This window comes from Mytilus californianus, unplaced genomic scaffold (genome assembly GCF_021869535.1).
Source record: "Mytilus californianus isolate M0D057914Y unplaced genomic scaffold, xbMytCali1.0.p SCAF_10, whole genome shotgun sequence".
Taxonomy (NCBI): domain Eukaryota; kingdom Metazoa; phylum Mollusca; class Bivalvia; order Mytilida; family Mytilidae; genus Mytilus; species Mytilus californianus.
Window position 1 is genome coordinate 43801352 of NW_026262582.1, and position 26848 is coordinate 43828199.

Genomic DNA, 26848 nt, shown 5'->3' on the forward strand with positions numbered 1-26848 from the left:
GCTGCCACTAAATTGGTAGTTTTAAGGAAATTTTGCAGTTTTTTGTTATTATCCTGAATATTATTATAGATAGATATAAACTGTAAAGAGCAATTATGTTCAACAAAGTAAGATCTACAAAAACGTGTATATGACTAAAATTGTCAATTGACCCCTTAAGGAGTTATTGCCCTTTAAAGACAATTTTACATAATTTGTTCATCAAGTTTGCTCACATTTAAAAATCTTCTCCTCTGGATCTATTGTGCCTAACTTTAAAGGAATGTTCCTTTAGGAATCTAGTTTATGAACTGTATTCGAATTTTTTATCCATCAACAAACATGGCCGCCATGACTAAAAATAGAACATAGGGGTCAAATGCAGTTTTTGGCTTATATCTCAGAAACTAAAGCATTTAGAGCAAATCTGACAAAGAATAAAAATGTTTCAGCACTGAAATTTTCAGACAAACCGAACAACCTATTGTTGGGTTGCTGCCACTAAATTGGTTATTTTAAGGAACTTTTGTGCAGTTTTTGATTATTATCTTGAATATTATTGAAGAAAAATATAAACTGTAAACAGCAAAAATGTTCAGCAAAGTAAGATCAGCAAAACAATTTTATATGAACAAAATGGCAATTGACTTTTAAGGAGTTACTGCCCTTTAAGGACAATTTTACACAAGTTGTATATGTTTTTTTAACTTTAAAAATCTTCTCAAATGAATCTAGTATATAAATTTTGTATTTTATTTCCTTGTACGTCAAGAAACATAGACACTATGGTTCAAATGGAACATATAGGTAAAATGCATTTATTTGATTTTGAAGAAAATATGACAGATACAATAAACATTAAAATGACATTTTTAAGCCACTCATTAATATATTTTGAAAAGCAAAAATAATCATTGATGAAAGTGTTAAGCAAAACAATAACAGGTGAGCGATTCAAGCTCTTGAGAGCCTCTTGTGACACTTATCTCCTGTGTAAATTCCGCGAGATAAATATGTTTGATATTTCTATTATTTGTATTTAAATTTGTTTTTCCTCTCTAATAGGTCATTTTTAGTGATGGTTTTGAATAAGGAAAAACATGTTTATAATATAACTCGGATGATTTTGACTATTCCTGGTATCAGGAGTTCCTGATTTTGTATTTCCAACCTTTCTGTAACCAGGGCACTTTTATACACAAATCGAGTTATCATGTTATTTTTTCCAACGCATGTGTAAACAAGCTAATGCCTCGATATGAATTGAACATAATAAGAGCTATTTAACATAGAAAGAAATGTCGTCTTGAATTAGTTGATTTGTCTTTACATTTATTAAGTGTTCGTGGACTGAATATGGTGGGAGATATTGAAGTCATATGAAACCTCAAATTAAAAAAAAATGATGCATATGTTTTTTATAACTAAATGAAAGTTTTCATTATAAAACTTATGTACATATACCTTTTCCTGAAGACAATTCTTTAATTTGTCCACATTTATAAGAAGTTTACTTTTTTTATTGCTTGCTTCCAGGAAGCAATTCGCCGACATAAATTTCGGTATGCTAGTGACCTCAGCGTGACAATTCTCGTAAAATTTCGGTGATCGCAATACACATGGATCTGTCATTTAAATAAACTATTATCTGATTGTGCATGTTATACATGTGCTCAATATCCATGCTTCTTTGTTGATTGTTTACTATAAGTTGACAATCGGTAAATAGATAAAAGCAACAGTAGTATACCGCTGTTCGAAATTCATAAATCGATTGAGAAAAAAACAAATCCGGGTTACAAACTAAAACTGAGGGAAACGCATCAAATATAAGAGGAGAACTACGACACAACAGAAACACAACATTAAAATGTAACACACACAGAAACGAACTATAATATAACTATGGCCATTTTCCTGACTTGGTACAGGACATGTTAAGAAAAAAAAGGTGGGTTGAACCTGGTTTTGTGGCATGCCAAACCTCCCGCTTTTATGGCAATGTTAAATATAACATTAAAATGATAACATTACATGACAGGACTACATTACAAATAAATGGAAGAACATATAGGACAGAGAAAAACACGTATAATATCTAAACAAAAGGTACCAGATTTAAAATTTAATACGCCAGACGGGCGTTCGTCCACACAAGACCAACCAGCGACGCCCAGATGAAAAAAGTCCACAAGCCAAAACAAGTATAAAGATGAAGAGCACTGGGGACCAAAAGTTCTAAAAACTTGTGACTTGCCTGGGATAAGAATAACTACGGCTTTAAAACACGACAATTAAGTATCTGCCATATTTTCACACAATAACAGACAGAGAGAAAAAAAAATGACGATTATACGATATGTTTGCGTAAAAAATGATAAAATCGTGCACAGAAGACTAAGTTTATTATGTATACATGCATTGGTTCAAGAATTGGATAAACATTATTGTTTACCAGTCACTCGTTTCATATGACTTTAACAGAACCGAAACCATAGTCTGAATGAAATTTCGCAAAACAAAAGTTCTAGTAATACCAATAGTCCCGACCCCACGAAATCAGTGTTATTCATTAAAGTTTAGGCTACCATGACTATTATTACTGCCGAGATATGTCCTTTTTAATTTATTTTTTTTAATTAATTAACAAAAAAATCTGAACTTATCTTAAACACAGTTAACGAAGAAAACTAAATCGTTTGACCTATTCATTGTAGAGATAAATAAAGGCAACAGTAGTATACCGCTGTTCAAAACTCATAAATCGATAGAAAAAAAAAACAAATCCGGGTTACAAACTAAAACTGAGGGAAACGCATTAAATATAAGAGGAGAACAACGACACAACATTAAAATGTAACACACACAGAAACGAACTAAGCATTAGACAAAATCCGATAAGAATAACAAATATAACATCAAAACTAAATACATGAATTTGGGATAGAAAAGTACCGTGGCACATTATATAAGACATATTATTTTAAACAGCTGTCATGTCGTATTGTACTAGTATTTTAGGACTATATATCGTGGCCAAAGGCATACGTATGTTGGAAACTGTAAACCAAATTCCCCTCGTTCTAATGTCATGGGCATTGGAATATTTGTCAGCTTTGATCCGTCCTTGAAATAAAGTTGATATCAAAACAGATATTTTCAAATTTTGATAAGAACACAGCGAGCAAATTTTAATAATGAGTGCAGACTGTAAAACCATAACAGAATTCTTTCTTGTACTCTATAAAATGGAATCGCCACTGTCGTCCCGTGGTCCTGTGCATTGAAATATTCGTCAGCTGTCCCTGAAATAATGCGAATACCAAATAAACCCATCATAGATACCAGGATTAAATTTCGTATCTACGCTAGACGCGCGTTTCGTCTACAGAAGACTCATCAGTGACGCTCGAATACAAAATGTTTTTAAAAAAGGCCAAATAAAGTACGAAGTTGAAGAGCATTGAGGACCCAAATTCTTAAAAGTTTTGCCAAATACAGCTACCGTAATCCTGAGGTAGAAAAGCCTTTGTATTTCAAAAATACAAAAGTTTTGTAAACAGTTTATTTATAAATATGACCATATCAATGATAATTCATGTCAGCACAGCAGTGTTGACTACTGGGCTGTTGATACCCACGGGGAATTAAATCTCCACCATGCAACAGTGGCAACGACCCAGTGGTTGTATATAAACTCATCATAGATACCAGGATTAAATTTTGTATTTGAGCCAGACGCGCGTTTCGTCTCATCAGTGAATCTTGAATCCAAAAAAGTTAAAAAGGCCAAATAAAGTACGAAGTTGAAGAACATTGAGGACCCGAATTCCCAAACGTTTTGCCAAATACAGCTAAGGTTATCTATTCCTAAACAGACCTATTCAAACCTTGATGAAAACACAGTGTCTGTTGAACTGGCAGCAGGTTTACAGCAACCAAACTGTAATTATGAGTGCAGACTATAAAACCAGACCAGAATGATTAAACCCTTTTTTGTACTAATAAATTTAATCACTACGGTGGTCACGTGGTAGTGTGCTCGTATCTAATGAGTGAGTTTGTTAGTTTATTTCCCATGCAGTCCTATCAAACCTTGCAACAAATGAAAACAAATGGTGTTTGCTGCCTCGAAACTAATCACGCGGCATTACAGAGTAATATTAAGGACTTGGTATCGGCATAAAGGTGTAGAATATGAGTCATCGTCTTTTGTTGGATTTTTATTCATTTGGTAAAAACTATGACCAAACGTTGAGATTTTGTGACACAGAATTTAGGCGATACCTGTATTGTATTTTTAGTTCCAACGGAAACAATTGGTGATTTGATGGTCGCAAATTAAGTTTACTGGGGATGCGTTAACGGAGACAGTAAACGGGTATTGGTGACCATCAAATCACCAACTGATGCCATTGGAGCTTAAAATACAATATTGCTATCTCCATTCGAATGAAACTGACAGAAAACAACGTCGAAATATGTCATACGTCGTCTGCACTTGCGCGTTTGTTTCATATCATCAATTGTGAATTGATGACATGAAAATTGATCACGCTATCTAATCAAAACGAACGTTACAAACGATGTTGCATTTAACTGCACATTTGAATCTAAAATAAACCCACTCTCAACGCTGAATTCAAGACGACCTAATTATATATATATATATATATATGGTACGATATAATTTGAAAAATAACAAATATAAAAAAAAAAACAATTATATTATTATCTTCAAGCACTATTTTTTTTTGCATGTATTGTGAGCAAGACAATCGACTTCAAGTTATGAAGCCAGCTACTAGTATGCAATATTGGGATCAGATAATTGAGATGGGAAGTAAAACAATACTGTTGGCTTTTCATCTGCAGAAAATAATACGCTTTTGTGAAGTTTCTTAACTGAGAAATGGCAACAAGCAGAAAATTGATCAAATACAACGAAGTAAACACAAAATGTGAAACACCCCTACATTTAGCAGCCAAAAATAAAAACCATGACGGGAAAGTTTACATTGAGAATTTATTGACAAAGGGCAAAGACATCAACGCCCGTAATAAGTGGGGTCAAACGCCTCTCCAATATGCTGCCATAGCTGGTTATTTACAAAATATTGAGACCTTGACAAAGTATTCTGGTATTGGTGTCAATAGCAGAGATATAAACGGGTACAATGCTCTTCAGAGTCTTATTGCTGCAAATGATGGCAAAAGTAACAATTCGGATGACAATTTGCCTGCAATGGATCTACTTTCATCCAATAACGCTGATAAATCCGAAATGCCACTTCGTATTAAACGAACATTTAGTATCCAACTAAGAAAGTCTTTGCATGCAAGCTCTCATCAATGTCAACAATCAGACTACATTTGGAGACGGTATTCTACATCTCATTTCTACGAGGGAGGAAAACACGCCATTATTGAAGTTTTTTATTGCGAATTTTCCAGACACAAATTTAAATTTGATAAACAAAAAGAATGAAAACTTTTTGCATGTTTATGTTACCCATGAACTTTTGGAAGAGATTATGGAATTGTTTAAATGCATTGCAGAATCTGATCAATCTAGTTTGAGGGCATTGTTATCCAGTAGAGATATTCTGGGAAGAACACCATTGAATTTAATGATTGGCGGAGGAGTCGACTATACAACTGCCGAAAATCTTAAAACAATCCTTAGCTATGGTGTGTCTCCTGAAGTCAGGGATACACTTGGAAATACAGTATTGCATCAAATTTGTGGTGTTTCACATGGAGATGCTTATGGGGATGTATAGGAATATTTGCTGACATAAACGCAATGAACATGTACGGGGAATCTGTTTTATCCCTGACGTTAAGTGAGCAAATTTTTAAGATTTTTTGTAAGTTCAATGCAGATTTATTCAGAGCTTTTCTGCTAAAGGGGACAGAAAATGTGAATACCAGTGACAAATACGGATCTACGGCACTGCATTTTGCAGCGTATCACAATTATGAGGAACAAATAGAGATATTGTTAAGATATGGTGCCGATATAAATGCTTGTGATAATCTCCAAGAGAGACCTCTGGACACAGCAAAGAGACACAATAGTTTCCGTTGTATTGCGCTATTAAAAGCAGCAGACAGAACGGCTATAGAACACATCATGACGTTCTTTGAAAAACAATGCTAAGAAAAAAGACGTTCGAAGATATTCTTTTTGGACTACCGGAGACGATAATATCGTCTTGTATCAAATCACCACAAGATATTCAGACAATACTACATATACCTTTGAATTTAAAAGACTTCATGAACTATCTTTTCGAGTCGTACTATACTAGAAGTCCAAAATATTCCTCTGAAGTAAAATCTGTCTCATTCGATGTTAATAGGTCACATCGCTTTGCAAGCAAATTCAAACATTCGATTCTAGATTTGAAATGTCAGTTTTTCCATCTGGAAGCATGGCTGAAGGAACAAAAATTGGCCGGCCAAATGAATTTAATTTTATTTTATGTCTTGATAAGTTAAATGATATAACTGACATTGTAATGACAGACAATCTTTTAAAGACAGGATTCGCTTCTCTCAAATTTAAAAGTACACAAGTTTTTGACGAGTATCTACAATTTACTGATGCCGAAGGCTATTTCTTGCCTAATTTGTTTCTGAGGTTATTCTACGATTATTTGCTAAGAGCACTGAATGAATCTCATCTATGGAAAGAGGGAAATTTCTACTATAATGTTGAAAATAGGATGGGAAAAATTTTCGCCAAACCAGTGTTTACATTTGATGTATATTGGCTGGGTTCTGTTTATAAGCAATTGAGAATCAGTATAGATCTTGTTCCTGCAGTTTACAAAAGAGGATGGTGGCCAATAAATACTGATGTTGACAAAATACCTCTCGTTAGTCCAGACATCAAAGCAGCCGGCTGTTTCCTGGCGCTGCAAACAAAAGCGCGCCAAAATTATATTCACGACATCGACTGTATAAGCAGAACTTGTAACAGTGATGAAGTAAATATCGAAAAACTAGCAAGGAAGCGAATGCTGCGGATTTCAGCTGCACCTGCAGAAATTTGCCTTATGAAGTCATTACCAAATAATTTTCGACATGCTTATGTCCTTGCAAAAGTCTTAAAGAAAATATGTCCTGAAATTGATGTTGAAACTAATCAATACAGGCTGGAGGAAGTAGAGAGCGAATACGTAAGACCACGTCGCACAAGCCCATCTGAATTAATTAAAAGCTATATGTTAAAAAATGGCGTGTTTTATGTGCTGGACGAACTGAAGATGAAGAACCATTTCGAAGATGAACTTGACGTTTCTAAGATAACCATAAAGATGTACAATTTTCTTCTGCGATTTGTTGATGATAGACAAATGCGCATGCGTCCGTACTTTCTTTCAAGTGACATCAATGTCTTTGAAAAATCCAAGGAGCTTTCCTTCAACAAAACATTTATTCTTCACTTGCAAAGAGAATTTAGCATAAAGCTTGTTTTGGGTATTCTGAATGAAAAATTTACAAAGGAATGTGTGGCTGCTAAAATGTTTTAATTAAGCAAATAAAATCACTAGCATTCTTTATCATCCATGGTATCCAAACTTGCTGCTGGTGTTTTAATGACTTCTCGTTATAAATTGTCCTTGCAATGACACCCGCACACGCACATGTTAAACCTGTTTCTTTTTGGTAGCGGAATCGTTACCAAGAAACACTTCATAAAGCACATACCATCTGCCTTTACAGTTGATGTAAATTTAAACTTTTACACTGACACCTCGTTATCAGTTTGAAAGACCAATTATTGCAAAAATAAGCAAACGTTTGGAACATATATACAAAAGTTTGGTAGAAATATACAAATAAGTCTTTTAAGTCACTTTTCCAGAATCTTATGCATTCTAGAATAGCGTCCACAAAAACGTTGTGATTGGCTAACAACGTCCTAAAAAAAAGTGAATTACACCTGCGCGTTTAGTTTTTTAGAACATTAACGCTGTCAATTGTACTGCACCAGATATGTGCGCGTGTCAATTATTCCATACACCTAACATACTTGACCCATTGATTATGGTAATTGAAAAAAGCCCAAAACACAAAAACTTAAAATAGAACAATAAATGAAATGAAAATGAGGTAAAGGTCAAATTATACCTGTAAAACAGAGATATATTCTCAAAAAGCATTTCATACACCAAATATAATCGACCCCCTGCTAGGAGTATTACAAAACAAGACAAAATCACAAATAATCTTAACATTGAACAATAAACCAAGAAAATGAGGTCCATGTAGGATTTTACCTTCCAGACAGACATATACATCTTAAAATTATTCCATACACTAAATATCGCTGACTTATTGCTATCAGACTATCACACTGCGGTCAAGGTCAGATGAATGTTCTCTTAACCATCATTCTAGAAACCACATATAGTTGACCTTCTGTTTATAGTTTTTGATAAATGGGCCTAATCATGCAACTCTAACCCTAATCACTGATCAATGAAATAAGGTCGTGGTGTAGTGAACTATGTTTGACAGACATGTAGATATTGTAAGGAACCCATACCTTAATACCAAAAATAGTTATCCTATTATATATAAGTGAGACATTTACATAACAAGACAAACTAAAATTTGATTTTGAGAAGGCGCTGAACCATGAAAATGAGATCAAGGACAATGGACATATTACAAAAGGAAACATCGTAACGTAATGTATCTGCATACATTATATGCAGCTTAAGTGTCTTCATCTTCTGGAATATAAAGTTCTATACGAAGTTTACCCCACACCGCTGCCCAACGACTACGGAAAGTAACCCCCATGTCTCGCAAACTGAGACTTTCGTCGCATTTGTGGCCTTAAAAGTATAACGTCCCTAGCTCGAAATCTTGGATCTGCAAATGAATATTAGAAGAACAATCTGGTCTTTTTGTTACAATTAGCATCAACACTTCGAATTTGGGATATAGCTCAACTGTTTCAGTTTTTGGCTTTCAGGTTTCTAGATGAAGGTACATGAAGATAATGATAACAGGTTGCTTGCATTATTTATCTACAAATTACATTATACATCAGAAAATAAAGGTAATTCAGCACTTTCGTAGGGTACTGTAAATTCAGAAATTATTGCGAGGTTTTTATTATTGAGAAAAATGCGACAGAGTTGTAAACGCAATAATTTAAACTCGCATTTTGAAATATTTCATATGAATTAAACAGGCTTTTTCTCAAAATCTTAAAAATTAAAATCGCATTTAAGTCTAAATTGACAAAATGGCAATAATAAATGCACGCAATAATTTCTGAATTCACAGTACTTAATATCAAAGGCAACAAGACTGGACTCAATCAAAATCAGGGATAAAATTGAGAACAGCTCAAAATAACAAAATCACAAGAAAAGGATTTAGGACTGTTACAATGTTCAGACAATTTTAATTTTTTTCTTAAAAAAATAATAAATTATGATTACTATACATTGATTATGTGATTGATAATCTATAAAGTTGATTTCTACTAGCTTTCTTTTCACACTTATTTCATCAAAATAAACTCAATCATTTCATCATTTTAACTCTGGTTGATAGTTGACATCATACCACATATTTTGATAGGGGTGGAGTGATATTTAGACTAGGAGAACATAATTATTCTGTTCGTATTGGCTTTAGAATAGCTTAATAACTGTAAGTACTCTTAGATGGGTATATTGTGTCTCTCTTACCATGGTTTGTTTTTCCTACCAATCTAATGAGTTAAACCATTTCCATGTTACAGTTTGTTCCCATGTTCAACTGGTGCTTAAAATTTATACCATTTATTTTACACCACTGTCCCAGGTTAGGGTAGGCTTTAGTGCTCACACACATTCCCTCCTGAACCACATGCTTTATGTACCAGTCCCAAGTCAATAGCCTTGTAATTCAGAAGTTATTGTTTGCTCATTTCTGTGATAGATATTTTTTTTGTAAATTGTATTGTTATAAATTAGCCTTACACTTTTCTTATTTGGATTGTTTTACATTTACATGTTTCATAGCTCACTTTACAGTATGGAGTTTTCTCATGTTGAAGGCTATACAAAAAATGTATATACAATATTATTTCGTATATCATCGTCATATTAACTATGGTGGATTGTCACAAATCTCCATATTTTTTCATAAAGATAATATAATAATTATACAATCAACTTTAACACCTTTAAATGACATTAGAAAACAATTAATCCAACTACAAATAAGCTTTTCTGAACAAAATTTCATTAATATCTCGATTATTCTTTCAATGATACAGTTAATAACAAAATTGATTTAAAAGTCATGTTAATAGCATTCACCATGATATTCATGTTTCAGATATCTACAAGTGCTATACATGGTCAAGTGAATTTTCCTATTAGTGTAGCAAAACAAATGCTCAAAAAGTTATCCATTCAACAGTCTTTATTTGTTTGCCAACTATAACTTCTTATGCTGATAAGATTTGGATGGAAATCACTGATTCTCAAGGTCTTATTCATTTTAAAGAAAATGTTTGCAAAGTACACATGTACCAATTTCTGTATTGTAAAGCTTCTTAAGTTCTTTTACATCTTAGTTAATCTTTAAATTCGTACAGGTATTTTTTCCATAGAAGTCAAACTCTTGACCAGAATGAGCTTTGATCAATCAGAATTTAACCACTTTTTTATTAACTAGATATTGAGATTTTACTTTGTTTAACCTGACATTGACAAGTCACACATGTTCTTCGTTCAATTAGATATTGACAACATTTTACTGTGGGATGGAACATGAAAGTGACAGCATCTTCCCTTATTAATCAACAGTCTCAATATATGGCTCCTTTCTACTAATACAACAAGGAGAATGCTGGATAAACCCCAATGTTAACAAAGGTCTCATTAGTTCCTCTCTGTCTGCTGCCTTCAAGTAATTGTATGGTCTGCTATAGTAAATAACTGGTTTGTTTATGTGACGGTCTCTTGACTTCACCTCCTCAAACTGTATCTTGTTGCATTGGAAATAAGAAAAAGTTATCTGGAAAATAGTAATAATTATTGAGTAACTAATCAAAGAATTCAAATAGAGAAAAATATTCAACGAGCGACAGAACAACACATAAATTCATGAATACACCTAGCGCATGAGTTAATATCAGTGTTGTTCACCCACGAGTTGAATACTTTTTGATATTTGAATTCTTTGATTAGTTATTCTTTTTATAATATTGCAAATGTTTTCTTTTTATAAAATTAAATTAGAAAATGTCAGAAACTATATCTTTTTCTAAGCATTCATAATTTGTTTTTATCCAACTGTATTGACGTCTTGACAATGCCTATTGTTGTATGACATCAGAGGAGTGAAATAACCATGTTGATTTCACATGTGAAATTATCAGTTTTTCTTTCACTGGAAAATCAATGTAATTCATTGCAACCAATGTAATAATGTATTATACTTAACACTTGTGGTGTTCCTACTAATATAATGAGACATTATTATTAATGTCACGTTTGGCTAATCAGCAGCTTCATTTCAGTCAATACACATTTATGGTGATAACCACCTCCTCTAATCATTAGCTACCATATCTCCCTCAGAGCTGTGTATGATTGCTTGTTAATTGGTTTAAGTTCAATGTTTTTTGACAAGAATTTCAAATACTGATCTTGAAAAAAAAAAGAGGCTTCAAAGAGCTTGATTCACACACCTAGTAAAATAAATGCTATTATGATTTTTCTTGTCTTTATTTCAATCAGTTGTTTGTTTATTTGCGAATCTCATTTTGTGACATTATTGTTGGTCTTGTACTCATTATTATAGTCACCTATTTACATTTTACAAACCTACTGAATAAAAGTTATCACTGGGTTTTTACTAACATGAGCAACACAACAGGTGCAACATGTGGAGTACCTGAGACCATCCCCCAGCTTTTTGTAAGGGTTCATCTTGCTCAGTCTTTGGGTTTCTATGTTATGTTTTGTGTACTACTGTCTGTCTGTTTGTCTTTTTCTTTTATAACCATGACGTTGTCAAAATATTTTTGACCTGTGATTTTTAACGTCCCTCAAATTGGTATCTCTATTAAACCTATTTATTTATATTTCGCCTCTCTATTAAACCTTTTTATATATACTTTTGCCTCTCTTTAAAACCTATCTATTAAAGTTTTTGAAAACAAAGGCAATAAAGTCGCAATAAATCCTAACTAGAATGATAATTTGGCCATGTTGACTTGATCTGATTGTGCCCAATATCGTTGCTACCGAAAATTCAGAAATTATTGCGATGTTTTTTTTATTGTGAAAAATGAGACAGGGTTATAATAGCAATAATTTAAACTCGCATTTTGAAATTTTTTATATGAATTAAACAGTAATTTTCACAATATCGCAAAAATTAAAATCGCATTTTAGTCCGAAATGACAAAATCGCAATAATAAATGCACACAATAATTTCTGAATTTACAGCTAATTACAATTTCCCTCTTTCTTTAATAGTCTCTGCAAAAACAGAACAAGAGTGCACACGCTGAAATGTCTCGCCTTCTTTACAAATCATTGATATTATGTTGATAGTCCTTAATATAAAGCTTTATTACAACTGTCACATAAACTTAACATTAACCAAGAAAACTAAACATTGACCAATGAACCATGAAAATGAGGTCAAGGTCAGGTGAACCATGCCAGGCAGACATGTACAACTAACAATTCTTCCATACAACAAATTTAGTTGACCTATTGCTTATAGTATTAGAAAAAAAGACCAAAACACAAAAACTTAACACTGAGCAATGAACCGTGAAAATGAGGTCAAGGTCAAATAAAACCTGCGTGACTGACATATAGATCATAAAATATTTCTTTACACCAAATATAGTTGACCTATTGCATATAGTATTAGAAAAAAAGACCAAAACACAAAAACTTATATAACCACTGAACCATGAAAATGAGGTCAAGGTCAGATGACACCTGCCAGTTGGACATGTACACCTTACAGTCCTTCCATACACCGAATATTCTAGACCTATTGCTTATAGTATCTGAGATATGGACTTGACCACCAAAACTTAACCTTGTTCACTGATCCATGAAATGAGGTCAAGGTCAAGTCAAAACTATCTGATGGGCATGAGGACCTTGCAAGGTACGCACATACCAAATATAGTTATCCTATTACTTATAATAAGAGAGAATTTAACATTACAAAAAATCTTAACTTTTTTTCAAGTAGTCACTGAACCATGAAAATGAGGTCAAGGACATTGGACATGTGACTGACAGAAACTTCATAACATGATGCATCTATATACAAAGTATGAAGCATCCAGGTCTTCCACCTTCTAAAATATGAAGCTTTAAAGAAGTTAGCTAACACCGCCGCCGTAGCCGCCGCCGCCAGATCACTAGCCCTTTTTCAAGCTTTCAGCGACAAAAGTCGCAGGCTCGACAAAAAACATTTTAAAATCATCTTTCAATGTCATTAACACCTATATTGGCCAATTGATAATTACAGCCAAGTCGACTTATTGGTAAATCTTATTTTGCTGAACACTTATGTTTCCTATAATATAAAACTAAAAATGCCTGTTTACCCAATGTTCTATATGTAGATATGTCAAAATGGAAGTATTACAAAGCAAGGGGCTCGAATTCAAAAAAGTTAAAAATATCATTATAAATAATATTGTTGTAACTTGCATGAGCTCTGTATTGGTGGGTCCAAAAACTATGATATGTCGCCATAAGCCAACAACACTCATTGAATAAACATTAATTAAATAATCAAGCCAAAGATCCTAGGTCTACTTAATACAGAGTATAACAATGACAATACACCTTATCGCTATTCCCGTTTGACCCGAGAATCTGTTCTGCTTGAACTTTTGACGTCATACAACAATCAATTTTCCATTGTGGCGTCAGATATTTTCTATTATGATGTCAAAATTTTACAGGAACTTTTGTGATGTCCAGTAATGGCTGACAAATAGCGATTAGGTGTATGCTTACATGTGTTTTCTGAACAATAATTCCTAGAAGACCATTATTCTCAGACAGTGGGAAATGAACAAAGAGTTCTCCACCATGCTGTCCTTGTAACGCTTTATTTAGATGCTGTACAACTTTCTCTTCTTCTCTTCTTTTTCTCTTTCTGTTATTATCCTGTTCGACAGCAAATAATTCTTCGCTTCTCGTAAAATCTTTTGTAACCTATAAGTACAGTGAACAAAAAAATATAATTTCTGTTCCCGTCCTAAATTGCCTACTGTCGTAAATTAAAGTTGGTGCATGCAGGTCAGATATTTTTTGAATTTTTAACTTTTTTACTCTTTTTTGTAAATAATTGTTTGTTTTGATATTGTAACACAGTGATGACTGCTGTACCCATATTTTGTCTATTTTATTTATAATGTCTGTTTTGTTCACGCATCGTTGTAAATATAACGGAATTTGATAAGACTGTCGTACAAGTGAGAGGTTTAGCGCTATAAAACCAGGTTCAATCCACCATTTTCTACATTTGAAAATGCCTGTACCAAGTCAGGAATATGACAGTTGTTGTCTATTCGTTTGATGTGTTTTGTCATTTGATTTTGCCATGTGATTAGGGACTTTCCGATTGAATTTTCCTCTGAGTTCAGTATTTTTGTGATTTTACTTTTTTCATATCTAAACTAAGAGGCTCTTAAGAGCCTGTGTTGCTCACTTTGGTCTATGTGCATATTCAACAAAGGACACTATCCAACATTAATTCATGTGAGCTATAGATACATCCTTATTTTAATACATTTTGTGTACACATAAGTACAAGTTATGGATTTGCCTAAATATTTCCAAAATTCCTCAAAGTCTTATTATGCTAATATATATATGACCATGCCAATTGAAAATTACGATATTTTTTTTCTTTTACCATACATGCCATAAAGGTTTCCAATCATTTCCTACAAACACTAAACACTGCTGTATACATATAAATATACAATATATGTATGTTGTCTGAAAATATAAAATTAATTTGTATGAGCTTTAGAAACAGGACGAAAAGCAAGGCTCTAGCGAGTACAAATACATTTTATATTTTCCGACAATGTACATATATTGTGTTTATCCTGAAATTACTCCCAACACTTGAAAATTTAGTTATTTAAATCTAAATCATTGTCTCTTATTTCTCAAAGAAATCGACATAGTTGAAACACGGACCGCGAAGAGGACCCCAAAATGAACTGGTTTGGAAACAGAAATATTCATATTACCGCTTGCTCAACATGGAAGTGGGGGTAACAGGAGACTTCATTTGTACAAGTACAAATAAAGCAAAAATTCATTTGTATACCTGTTATTTGTACAATAGTTGGCTAATTGCAGGATAAATACTGCAACTAGTTGTGTTTATTTCCTAAATATAGTAACACAGCTATATTTTGTACAATGTAATTTCATCATGGAAAACTTTTTCCACAGTCAGGGGTTTATTAAGGGATGAAAATATGTTTGAAATTTGAGTTAAAATTTAAATAGCTATCAATGTGTTAATTTAAGTTGCAGTATAAAAACAATATTAGGTCAACATGGTCAATGTCATAAAAATATAAACTTTTTTGTATTCGGCACAAACTGGGGAAGGGCTCGGTAAAACCTTGCCATTCCACAGTTTTTTAGCCTCATACAAAAATGTTTTCTGACATTGACCTAATATTGGATATAAACATACCTTACAAACAGCCAGTAACTTTAACCTATCATCATCTTTATCTGTATGAGTGACATCAGGGAAAATTAAGTCTGGAAGGGAGGTAACTATATTATTCCCAATTTCAATACTTGCTGGTCGAAGTACAGAGGAACTCCTAAAAATAAAAAACTTATTTCACAAATGTTCTGGTAAATATCTAAGTTTTATCTTGCTTTTTCTGGTCAATTTATTTGGTCACTAACTAAAAGGGACATACTTCCTAATAAAAACATTTTTTATTTTAATACATATGTTTTGATAATTTTTTTTTTTTCACTCAATTTAATCAGTCACTAACTAAAAGAATCCTGAAATGATGGTTTTACAAGAAAAATACACCACCTGTGGATATTGTTTTCTTTAGTCTAATGTCCTTCTTTGATTAACATGATTAAGATCATATTTTATAGAGGCAAATATGAATATTTCTCTGAAATTTTGAAAGATGATTGAAAATATTATATAATGTCTGAGTTCACAATTTGGTTTCATATTTAAAGATCTATATAATTCTGGACAGAAAATAGTATTGGTAATCACTTTCCCATATCATTGCATATGGTTAAACAACTACGCAAGTTGGACAAAACTCTATCTCCTGGAAAGAATGTGTAAAAAAATGCTGTAATTTCTTAAAAATTATTTGGAGTTGTCTCTCTTGATCCAGAATATATAGGACAGATTTTAAAATTTTACTTTGACATGAAGATGCTGATCTATATTAAAGGATAATGCTTATATATTTGAACATGCTTATACATGTACATACATGTGACATATGCATTTGTATAAGATTGGGTACATGTACTTACAAACTTGTCAATCCAAACATTGCAGCAAATTCTTGAAACAAGCTTTGATACATTCCTCCTGTCATTTCTTGTTTTTTTCTTATCATACTTATGTTGATCAGTTGCTGTGCAAATAATTCTCCATGAACTTGAAATCTAAGGAGGAGAAAAGATGCAAATCATTTCTGAGGTTTTAAGATTTTAAGAAGATAAAATAACATTCCAAAGAAAAGCATTCTACATGAACTTGAAATCTGAAGAACATAAAATGAAATCTAAAGAAAGTATAATAAAAAAAGCATCCTCCAGTAACTTTTATCTCAAGAAGATAGTATTATCAAATCACTTTCCATGATGTTGAATGCAGGGTTCGACATTAACGCCTGTCCAACTGTTTGGGACAAGTGAAAGTCATCATCAGGCAAATAAAAGCTGCAATGCACTTGTCTGATGAGGAAGTAAAAATTAAATATGGATAGAAAGCTTTATTTGGGGTATTCAGGATTGAGTTGTTTAATTAGAGGGAATTCGGGAAGACCCAGTTATTTGTCTAAAATTCAGGATTTAGTCATAATTGTGATGCAGAAATGGACGCATAATTTTCATGCTATTTGGGATATAATATGACATTTATTCTTTCGAAAATTCAGGATGAGACCGACTCCTACCCCTCTCAATTAAAAGATAAAACTAATTTCACTCTCCCTCCCTGTTTAGAAAGTTCTTAAGCAAGTACAAAATTTGCACAAGTGGCAGTGGCGGATCCATGGGGGAGGTTAAGGGGGTTGGAACCACCCTTTTTTTTTTTGGATGATCAATGTATTTGAATGGGGACTTAATTATGGTTGGAACCCCCTTTCTCCTGGGTTTGGGACCCCCCCCCCCCCCCTTTTTTTCAATTGGCTGGATCCACCCCTGAGTGGTTTTCAATTTCAGACAAGTAATATATCATGGTCACTTGCCAGAAGACTTGAAGGGCAAGTTGTCAAAAAAGAAAGTTAATGCATCATCAGGATCAGTGCAAACATGGAATGTACTTTTTTATACTTTATACATGTACAGAACTCATGCTCTGGTTGATTTTCAGTACATTGTTTAATAAATATGCCACATGCCACATGTATCTTAGCTATTTTTGTCTTGGTTTGCTGTCTAATTCAAGAGTATCTTACATGTAAATCTACATGTTTTATTCATATTTTTGAGGATTCTTCAATATAATATATGTCGTGTACATTTTATTATTTGTACAGGTTATTACTTGTACAAAAACTTTGTATGAGTAATTACTTGTATGATGCCATCATACAAGTTATTAATTGTACAAATATAATTGTACAAGTAATTACTTGTACAATTTTTGTTGTGAAACAGATAATAACTTGTACAACTCACTATATTTGTTTCTTCTTTAATTTTCTGTTTTTTTTTTAAATGTTTTAATCAAAAACTCCTTTCTTTGGGTTTGATATTTGGTTTTGTCATTTGTTGGGTTACATTCTTTTTTCACAATTTTTTTTCAATGTACTGAATTGTTGTAAACATCAAATAGGCCATGGTAGAATAATGATTTGTACAAGTTATTATCTTTTTCTCAATAAAAATTGTACAAGTAATTACTGGTACAATAATATTTGTACAGGTAATTACTTGTACAAAATGTTTGTACGTAAGTAATAACCTGTACAAAATAATAACATGTCATGCATGTACACGACATATATATATATATACATGATGTATAATATGTATAATGACCTGAAATTTGGGACTTAACTAACCACTATTCAAAGGAAGTCTAAGATCAGCAATATCTCAGATGGATTCTTACATGTATATACAAATGTAATAATTAGATGTGTACATAGATATAGGAAGATGTGGTATGAGTGCCAATGAGACAACTTTCCATCCAAGTCACAATTTATAAAAGTTAACCATTATAGATTAAGGTATGGTCTTCAACACGGAGCCTTGGCTCACACCGAACAGCAAGCTATAAAGGGCCTCAAAATATTACTAGTGTAAAACCATTCAAACGGGAAAACCAACAGTCTAATCTATATAACATGTATAAATCAAAGTGATCTAAAATCACTAATGGAAAGATTGGAAGGATTGTGTGTATAATTTCAATCATATTTTACTCTTCCATAGCAGTGGTAGTGGACAACAAAAACTTGCTATAACACTATTGCATATTTGTTAGTTATATTACTGCAGATTTTTGGAATGATAAGCAATTTTTCAGTGAAAAAATTAGCTTAATAGAGTTATGTCAGTGGGTCACTAAGTTTGCATAATTACTACTTTTTGATTGCAACTTAATGTTTATATTTTTTTGAACAGAAGAAATTACCTGATAAAAAAATATCCTTATAGTTTCTCAGTAAACCTGGGATCAATGCAGGGGCGGATCCAGCCATTTTTAAAAGGGGGGTTCAATACCCCGGAACCCTGCCCCTGGATCCGCCACTGCAATGGTTAAAGAGACTTGAAACTTACAATCCTTTTTTCATCTCCCAAAATTAACCTGTGAATGGTTGTTTTGTGGGCATGTCTGTTTCTCTGCATTCAATTACATTGCTAAGTATAGCTTATTGATTTTGATTGAAACAATAATATATGAAATTGAAGATGCATGGTTGACAAAGGGTAAATTTCCAATCAATAAACTTAATATGATGTTTTTATTCTATTGTCCAAAGATTGAGACTTTTAATTTTTGAGGCAAATTCTTATTTATTTCATTGAAAAAATATATTACCCCACAGTATTTAAATATGCTAATACCCTCTCTGATAAATGTAACCTATTAAAATTATGGATTAATTACAGATAATTGTTGCACAGATTTTCATGAAAACAGACACCACTAATATATTAATGGATTCTTTACTCATACAGATTTTCATTTTGGTCTTTTCTCAAAAAATAATCCTTTCACTTAATCATCTTTCAAACAAGATTATTTAGAGATCATTATAATGCAGTGTAAATCAAAAGATATATATAGGTAAAGGAATCTATCATCTGTATATAATTTTTTTAAAGAAATCTCCATTTAGTATTTGTTAGTTTCAACTGGTTTGTGATGTCATGAAAAAGTTATGTTACTAACCATAACTTTAAACCAGCTTAGAATAAATAGTCATGAGCTGGCCAAAGAAAAAATCACTCTGGACTCAGAATCCCAAAACATGCAAATTATTAAGATATATGATTAACAAATTTAAAATTACTTTTGATACAACTGTATATCTAATTTGTCATCACAATGAGGCGGCTGAATGTTCCATTTACTGATATCATAACAATGACGATTTCTGAAATCAGCTACCATCATTTCAAAAGCTGCACAGGGTTCAATATTTTCAACTTCATCAGCATCTAACACATTACAATGAGTATCAAATCCTATTATGCTATGTTTGGCTATTGCCGTTTTACAACGTTCAACGCGACTTAAAATTTTAGGATCGTTTACACTAAAAGCAAAGGAGATCAAATCCATAGGATCAAATGATTTTGTAAGAATGCTGTCAATGTCCAACGTATTTAGAGTATTTCGGGTCCATTGTGAAGTACATTCCTCAATATCTGATTCCATGGGTATGAAAATTCTTTGTTGGTCCCTGCTATTGTAATGAGATGACGCAGTTCTTTCAAATAAAGTTGGGATTTTGTCTGCCATAATTTTCTCTTTGGGGATACAAAGGAAAGGGGGATGAAACGAGTGTTATTGTATAATTGTTAAATACCATGTATCCTTCTCCCTTACACGGAGAACAATCACTCTTATAAGAGTATCATTCTAATGCATTTAATTTATATCGATCGTTACGAGTGGCAATGAGCACAAAGCCTTTTCTTTAAAAATGCATATACATACAAGAAATTGTGACTTCACTGAGGTACATGTATATTATAGGAGTGTAAAATTGATCATCGGCACATATGAGGTGACCCTGGGAAGAGAATACTTATTAGAAGGGTCTGAATGGGGGTTACAGAATAAAGAATTATGGGCCAATACTACAGAAAAATGGGCCAGACAATAAAGAATAGATAAAAATAGTGAAAAGTATAAAGAATAGAGAATAATGGGATGTTAAAATATAAAGAATAAAGAACAATGGGCAAAACATATAAAGAATAGAGGATAATGGGCAAAACATATAAAGAATAGAGAACAATGGGCAAAACATATGAAGAATAGAGAACAATGGGCAAAACATATGAAGAATAGAGAACAATGGGCAAAACATACATGTATAAAGAATAGAGAACAATGGGCAAAACATATGAAGAATAGAGAACAATAGGCAAAACATATAAAGAATAGAGAACAATGGGCAAAACATATAAAGAATAGAGGATAATGGGCAAAACATATAAAGAATAGAGAACAATGGGCAAAACATATAAAGAATAGAGAACAATAGGCAAAACATATAAAGAATAGAGAACAATGGGCAAAACATACAAAATAAAGAGAACAATGGGCAAAATATATAAAGAATAGAGAACAATGGGCAAAACATACAAAGAATAGAGAACAATGGGCAAAACATATAAAGAATAGAGAACAATGGGCAAAACATATGAAGAATAGAGAACAATGGGCAAAACATATAAAGAATAGAGGATAATGGGCAAAACATATAAAGAATAGAGAACAATGGGCAAAACATATAAAGAATAGAGAACAATGGGCAAAACATATAAAGAATAGAGAATAATGGGCAAAACATATAAAGAATAGAGAACAATGGGCAAAACATATAAAGAATAGAGAACAATGGGCAAAACATATGAAGAATAGAGAACAAGGGGCAAAACATATGAAGAATAGAGAACAATGGGCAAAACATACATGTATAAAGAATAGAGAACAATGGGCAAAACATATGAAGAATAGAGAACAATGGGCAAAACATATAAAGAATAGAGGATAATGGGCAAAACATACAAAGAATAGAGAACAATGGGCAAAACATTTAAAGAATAGAGAACAATGGGCAAAACATATTAAGAATAGAGAACAATGAGCAAAACATATAAAGAATAGAGAACAATGGGCAAAATATATAAAGAATAGAGAACAACGGGCAAAACATATAAAGAATAGAGGATAATGGGCAAAACATATAAAGAATAGAGAACAATGGGCAAAACATATAAAGAATAGAGAACAATGGGCAAAACATATAAAGAATAGAGAACAATGGGCAAAACATATAAAGAATAGAGAACAATGGGCAAATCATATAAAGAATAGAGAACAATGGGGTGTTCTTCAAAATATAAACAATAGAAAATATTGGGAAAAATTTATAACGAATAGAGACAATTGGAAGTTGAAAATTTAAAGAATACAGAATTGAATGATCCCCCATCCAAATTGTCTTTTATGTTCCAGTTGCTACCTTGGACATAAAATGAAATTTACAAACTGCATATGCATTATATAATAATTTGATAGGGTCAGAATTAGGGTGGGTTTGGGATTTTTTTGGATGAGATCTTCATTTCTATATTTAACTTTTATGTCAGTTTTCTCTTTCTTTATTCTATTGTCAGTTTTTCTCTAATCTTTATACTTTAGTACCCAATACTTTTCTATTCTTTAATCAGATATGGCACAATTTCTCTATTCCTTATTTTTGTAGCCTATTATATATGTAACCTGTCGAGTTAAAGCCAGAATTGACACATTCGACGAAACGATACAGATACAGATAACTCTTTATATATATTCTGTCGCGGTGAATCCTCCATATACCATATGGCACCCTCATATAACGAATATAATTCATGTGCCTGCATTTTAGTCTTTAATTGAAGGAATTTATATTAATTCTTCGTTCTGTAAGACAATTCCTATTGCATATATTAGCTAGTATATATGCAGAAAAATCTTAACAAGTCTTAATTAAAAACAACGTTCAAACCTATGATTGCGTTGGATAAAAACCGCAATTTTTATACGTGCATGCAAAACAAATTTCTTGATAAGAGGGGTCTAAATACAGCACAAACAACATTTTCCAAAACCAAAAAAGTGAAAAAGTAAATTTTAACAAAACGCATTTGACTAACAGGTCGAACAACAGATGTTCTTAAACCCTGCTGACTGCCATTGGCGATTGTCTAATAAACGGATCACAAGATGTTACAAAATGGATCTTTTAAAATTATTAATCTAATACCAAACAGAAAACAATAAACTTGCGGAAAAGATGGTATACCGCAAACAAAAGGTGCAAAAATTAGTACACCATATCCGGATTTCGACAATCAATGTCTCTTCAGTGATGTTAGGGATCGAAACGGTATTTGGAAGGCTATATAATTTACATCAATTTAGGATAGACTCTTAAATTTTGAAGAGTCGAAATATTAGAAATAGGATGAACGGATCATGTAAACCCGAAGGGAAATATAATACAAGCCCAAACGAAAAAATATAAACAAGTCTTAATTGAAAAAATCTTAATATACATCAAAACTTAAAAAAATTATGAAAACCACAAGACGATCATGATTTCTAAAACTGCTTAAATGAAGAAGAAAAAAAAAACAACTTTGCAAATATTTTTTAATTTTACATATATATTTATATATAGTTCAAATATATAGTAATTCTATAACTTTCCAAAAACGATTTGTCCTGTTTGGTTTACACAATTGATTTGACACGATTGGAGGTTACTCATACGGGTTCTTATTTTAGCGGCATCTCACTCGTGAAAAATAGTAATAAACAGTAATACTAATGTTAAGTCATGAACTAAGTAGTAAGTATAACCAGGACACGAATGTACCGACGACAAATTAGTATTAAGAATGTTCGCTACTCTGTTTCAAAACAACACAAGCTTTTTAAAAGACTTTTATAAATTGATAATATAAAAAATTATAAATAAAGAAACTAAAAAAGCAGAAAAAAATGAAGGGTCCATGTGCTTGTTTTTGAGATAAAAGTCATTGAAAATTTGGCGGGAAATAATTCTGTCTAGATTTTTCATACATTTAACATTGGCACCTTTTTTCTTTCAAAAACAATGAAAAATTAACAAGGATTTTATAAGATTTTCAAAGATGACGTTTTAAACTATATGTAATCAAATTATGGAAAGAAAAGTAGGGGTTAATGGGTTGAAAATTTTTAATGACACTACATGGATAAAACCAGAGGATTCCGAATATCTGGCAAAAAATTCAAAAACAAGAGGAGCGAATATCCTTAAGTTGAAAAACATAATTTTAGAATAGAACTGTTAGCTTAGACCAATAGGTATTGATCACCGAATGCAGCCCATTCGGGTAGCATTTAGTAAGTAATAAACCCGACAAATGAAAAAGTTGTTTCCACGCAAACTAGTGACTTTAATATTTTAAATTGATTGAAAATTGTAAATATCTTTTAGTTTAGCAATATACATACTCGACTATCTAAATAAACAGTCCGAAACATGTTTTTTTAAAGGGTGTAACTCTTAGCTGTGTGTTATTTATATGACGAGAACAAATGTAAAAGAGAAAATGAGACTGTTCATTTCTAAATTGAAGTTCAGTATAGATACGGTTAGAAACTAGGAGACCATCGGCTTCAGGAAATACACCACGGAACCCAATCTTAGGTTCAAGCTTCAGTCATTTCAAACGAATTTACATTTGAAGACTATGAAGGAGACATTAAGGGTAGGAATGGGGTACCCCACATGACGAATGACGGTAAATATTTGTTAATATAACGTTAATGATAATCATTTTACTCCATTTGACGCTAACGGTAACTACACAATGAGATTTGACGAATGACGATAATAAATTAAGACTCATTTGATCCTAACGGTAGCGAAAAACGGACGTTTAACGATTTACGATAAAGGGCATTCCTACCCTCGTACATGACCATACTGCATTTAAACCCTTTGTTTATCCCTTAAGAAAAGGGGATTTCGAAAAGAGTTCCTTCAAAATTATATAATAAAATAAAAGCAGCTTCAGTATGTATAAACAAATTGCAGCATCCTATCATACGTGGAACATTAAGTAGTCTCCACAAAGTAATTTTAATTACATTAATTGCAATAGAAATATCTCTTCAAAATCATCTGTATTCTGGTGTTTAAGGAACTATGGCCACATATTGTCATTCATCGAAATAATATGACATCATCCCATATTTAAACTTGATGACAAACCCATAAAAACTTTATAAAATTTATTCTACATTTTCGTATGATGACAGGTCTACAAGTTTTATTCCTTTGTAAACAGTCACATTATTATCTCATACTTTCACTGACTCTGATGATAGAACAAGCTACGGAGAATTTTACCGAGTCGCTGTCGAAGCGGAATAATCGAATTACATACTCCTGTTAATATTTTATTGAAAATATCAGTTTCGTCGGTCGTGTTTTTTGCAGCTGACTTCTGTATGGTAAATTTGCCGTGAAAAATCACCATATTTGCAACGGTAAACGAGTCCTCTATTGCTTTGATTAGTAGCTTATAAAATACATAGTGTTTTCATCAAAGGGTTTCCTTTTTTAAGTTTACAAGCTTTCACTTTCAGCCTATTACTGTTTCCAATTGATATTTCTTTTCAAATAACACTATTTTATATACAAACAATAGGGAAGAATGTGGCTAGAAAATTGTTTAAATGTAATTCTTTTGACATATTATTTACGAATTTTGTGGTATGTGGAAATCGCAAATATGTCTTGTTATGGTGTGCACAAAAGATGTTAACCAAATTGTTTTGTTCTTGATGACCTTAGGAAAGGGAAAACTGTACACATTTCAGCTACAAAATTTTATAAGAAATTAAATGTTCTAAGTTTGGTATCTAACAAACTGTTGTATCAATATCAATGTGTATAGATATCATGCTAAAAAAAGTTACAACGTTGGATTTTGTTTGTTATACAGGAACACGAAGGGGTAGTCCGAGATCGCTCTGACGTCTGACAGAATTTTTAGGACTTGTATATGCCACCAAAAAGTCTTTTAAAAAATGACAGTCAGAAGTCAGAGCAATCTAGTACTGATAAAAGTTTTTTAGAAAAATATTAATTGTTCCCCTGAGACATTTGAAGAAATATTTTTTTGATCAATTTCCTTCGGTACCCAAGAGCAATGTTGGGGGTGTTTTGTTTAAAAAGTAAGACCAAAATGGACTTTTCGAATCAACAATACCCTGCACTTAAGCTCGATTTATACTTATCATTATTTATTTATCGCTGATTTATGAATATTTTATTCCAATGTAAGAATATTTATCAAACGAACACACACTGACCATAGATATTGTCCTGAATATTTATAAGTCATCTTTTGATTTTTTGTTTGTGTATGTATATATATATATATATAAAACGTCTGAATAATAGTCAACGATTTTTCCCACGAGGGCGCTGGATCGTTACGAGTAACGATACACGTACACAATAAATAAATTATATAAACGCCTAAAAAGTGTACACAACAACACCAATAACAAAAAAAGGAACTATAAATGTAATTATTTATAAATATTTCGGATAACAGATATCCTTCATCAGTAAATATGATTGTGATGTTGAATGAATCATATATCAGTCTACTTAGATTAAACTATACCAATCTTGAAATTTATACAATAAAAATGTCAAACCGAACATCAGGTAAGACGCTTGCACAATTCTAAATATGTGTTAAACACGACATAGGTTATATGACTAATTACAACAGAGAGTTCAAATATATGCTTTAAATAAAAATAAAAATGTGCGATATGAACTAGCACAATTCTAAAGCTTTAACGGTGACGACAGTTATGATGTTACAAGAACGATTGCGTCAATAAGAATTCCAAATAAACAGCACTGAACGATCTAAATTTGTAAATATTTCAAATTTGACAACGGTAGAGTAGTTGCAACAGAGTCTGCGTATTTAAACATCGCAAACAAACGGCCGTTAAAATATAATAATAAATTTTGACTAAGGTTAACTAGTTGAACGTGGCTTGGTACTTTTACATCCCTCAAAAAATTAAGCAATTTAAATTGGTATATTCAACAGATTTATTTTAGAGATGATTAAGGTAAAGAAATAGAAACAGAGACTGTAATAAAAAGTAATATTACCCAAATGTGAAGCACTGCATGGAGTCGAACTACATCTTTACAATCATTGACCACAACTCTGCTTGGTCTAGGGAGGAAAGACTCACTCGGGAAAGATTTTGGATAAGAAAATTAACAACTTTGGCACCAAATGGGATAAATGAAAAGATGTAGTTCGACTCCATGCAGTGCTT

The 26848-nt window shown here is 32.2% G+C and overlaps 1 protein-coding gene across 4 annotated transcripts in view; it reads right to left on the reverse strand.

Moving 5' to 3' along the window:
* LOC127718196 (uncharacterized) overlaps positions 1-20236 on the reverse strand; it is a 182901-nt gene extending 162665 nt beyond the window's left edge. For 2 of the 4 annotated variants that reach the window (XR_007989626.1, XM_052224165.1), the window contains exons 1-3: positions 19770-20236; positions 16549-16683; positions 15716-15851 (exon numbers count right to left, since the gene is read on the reverse strand). Coding sequence is in view for 3 of the 4 variants with exons in the window: in XM_052224165.1 (XP_052080125.1) it covers positions 15716-15851; positions 16549-16683; positions 19770-20221 (723 nt within the window). In the remaining variant the exon portion in view is untranslated. Of the gene's footprint in view, positions 1-10165; positions 11020-14007; positions 14209-15715; positions 15852-16548; positions 16684-19769 lie in introns of those variants that run through there. The other 2 variants (XM_052224167.1, XM_052224166.1) reach the window with 2 other exon arrangements.
* Positions 20237-26848: the final 6612 nt, after the last annotated feature.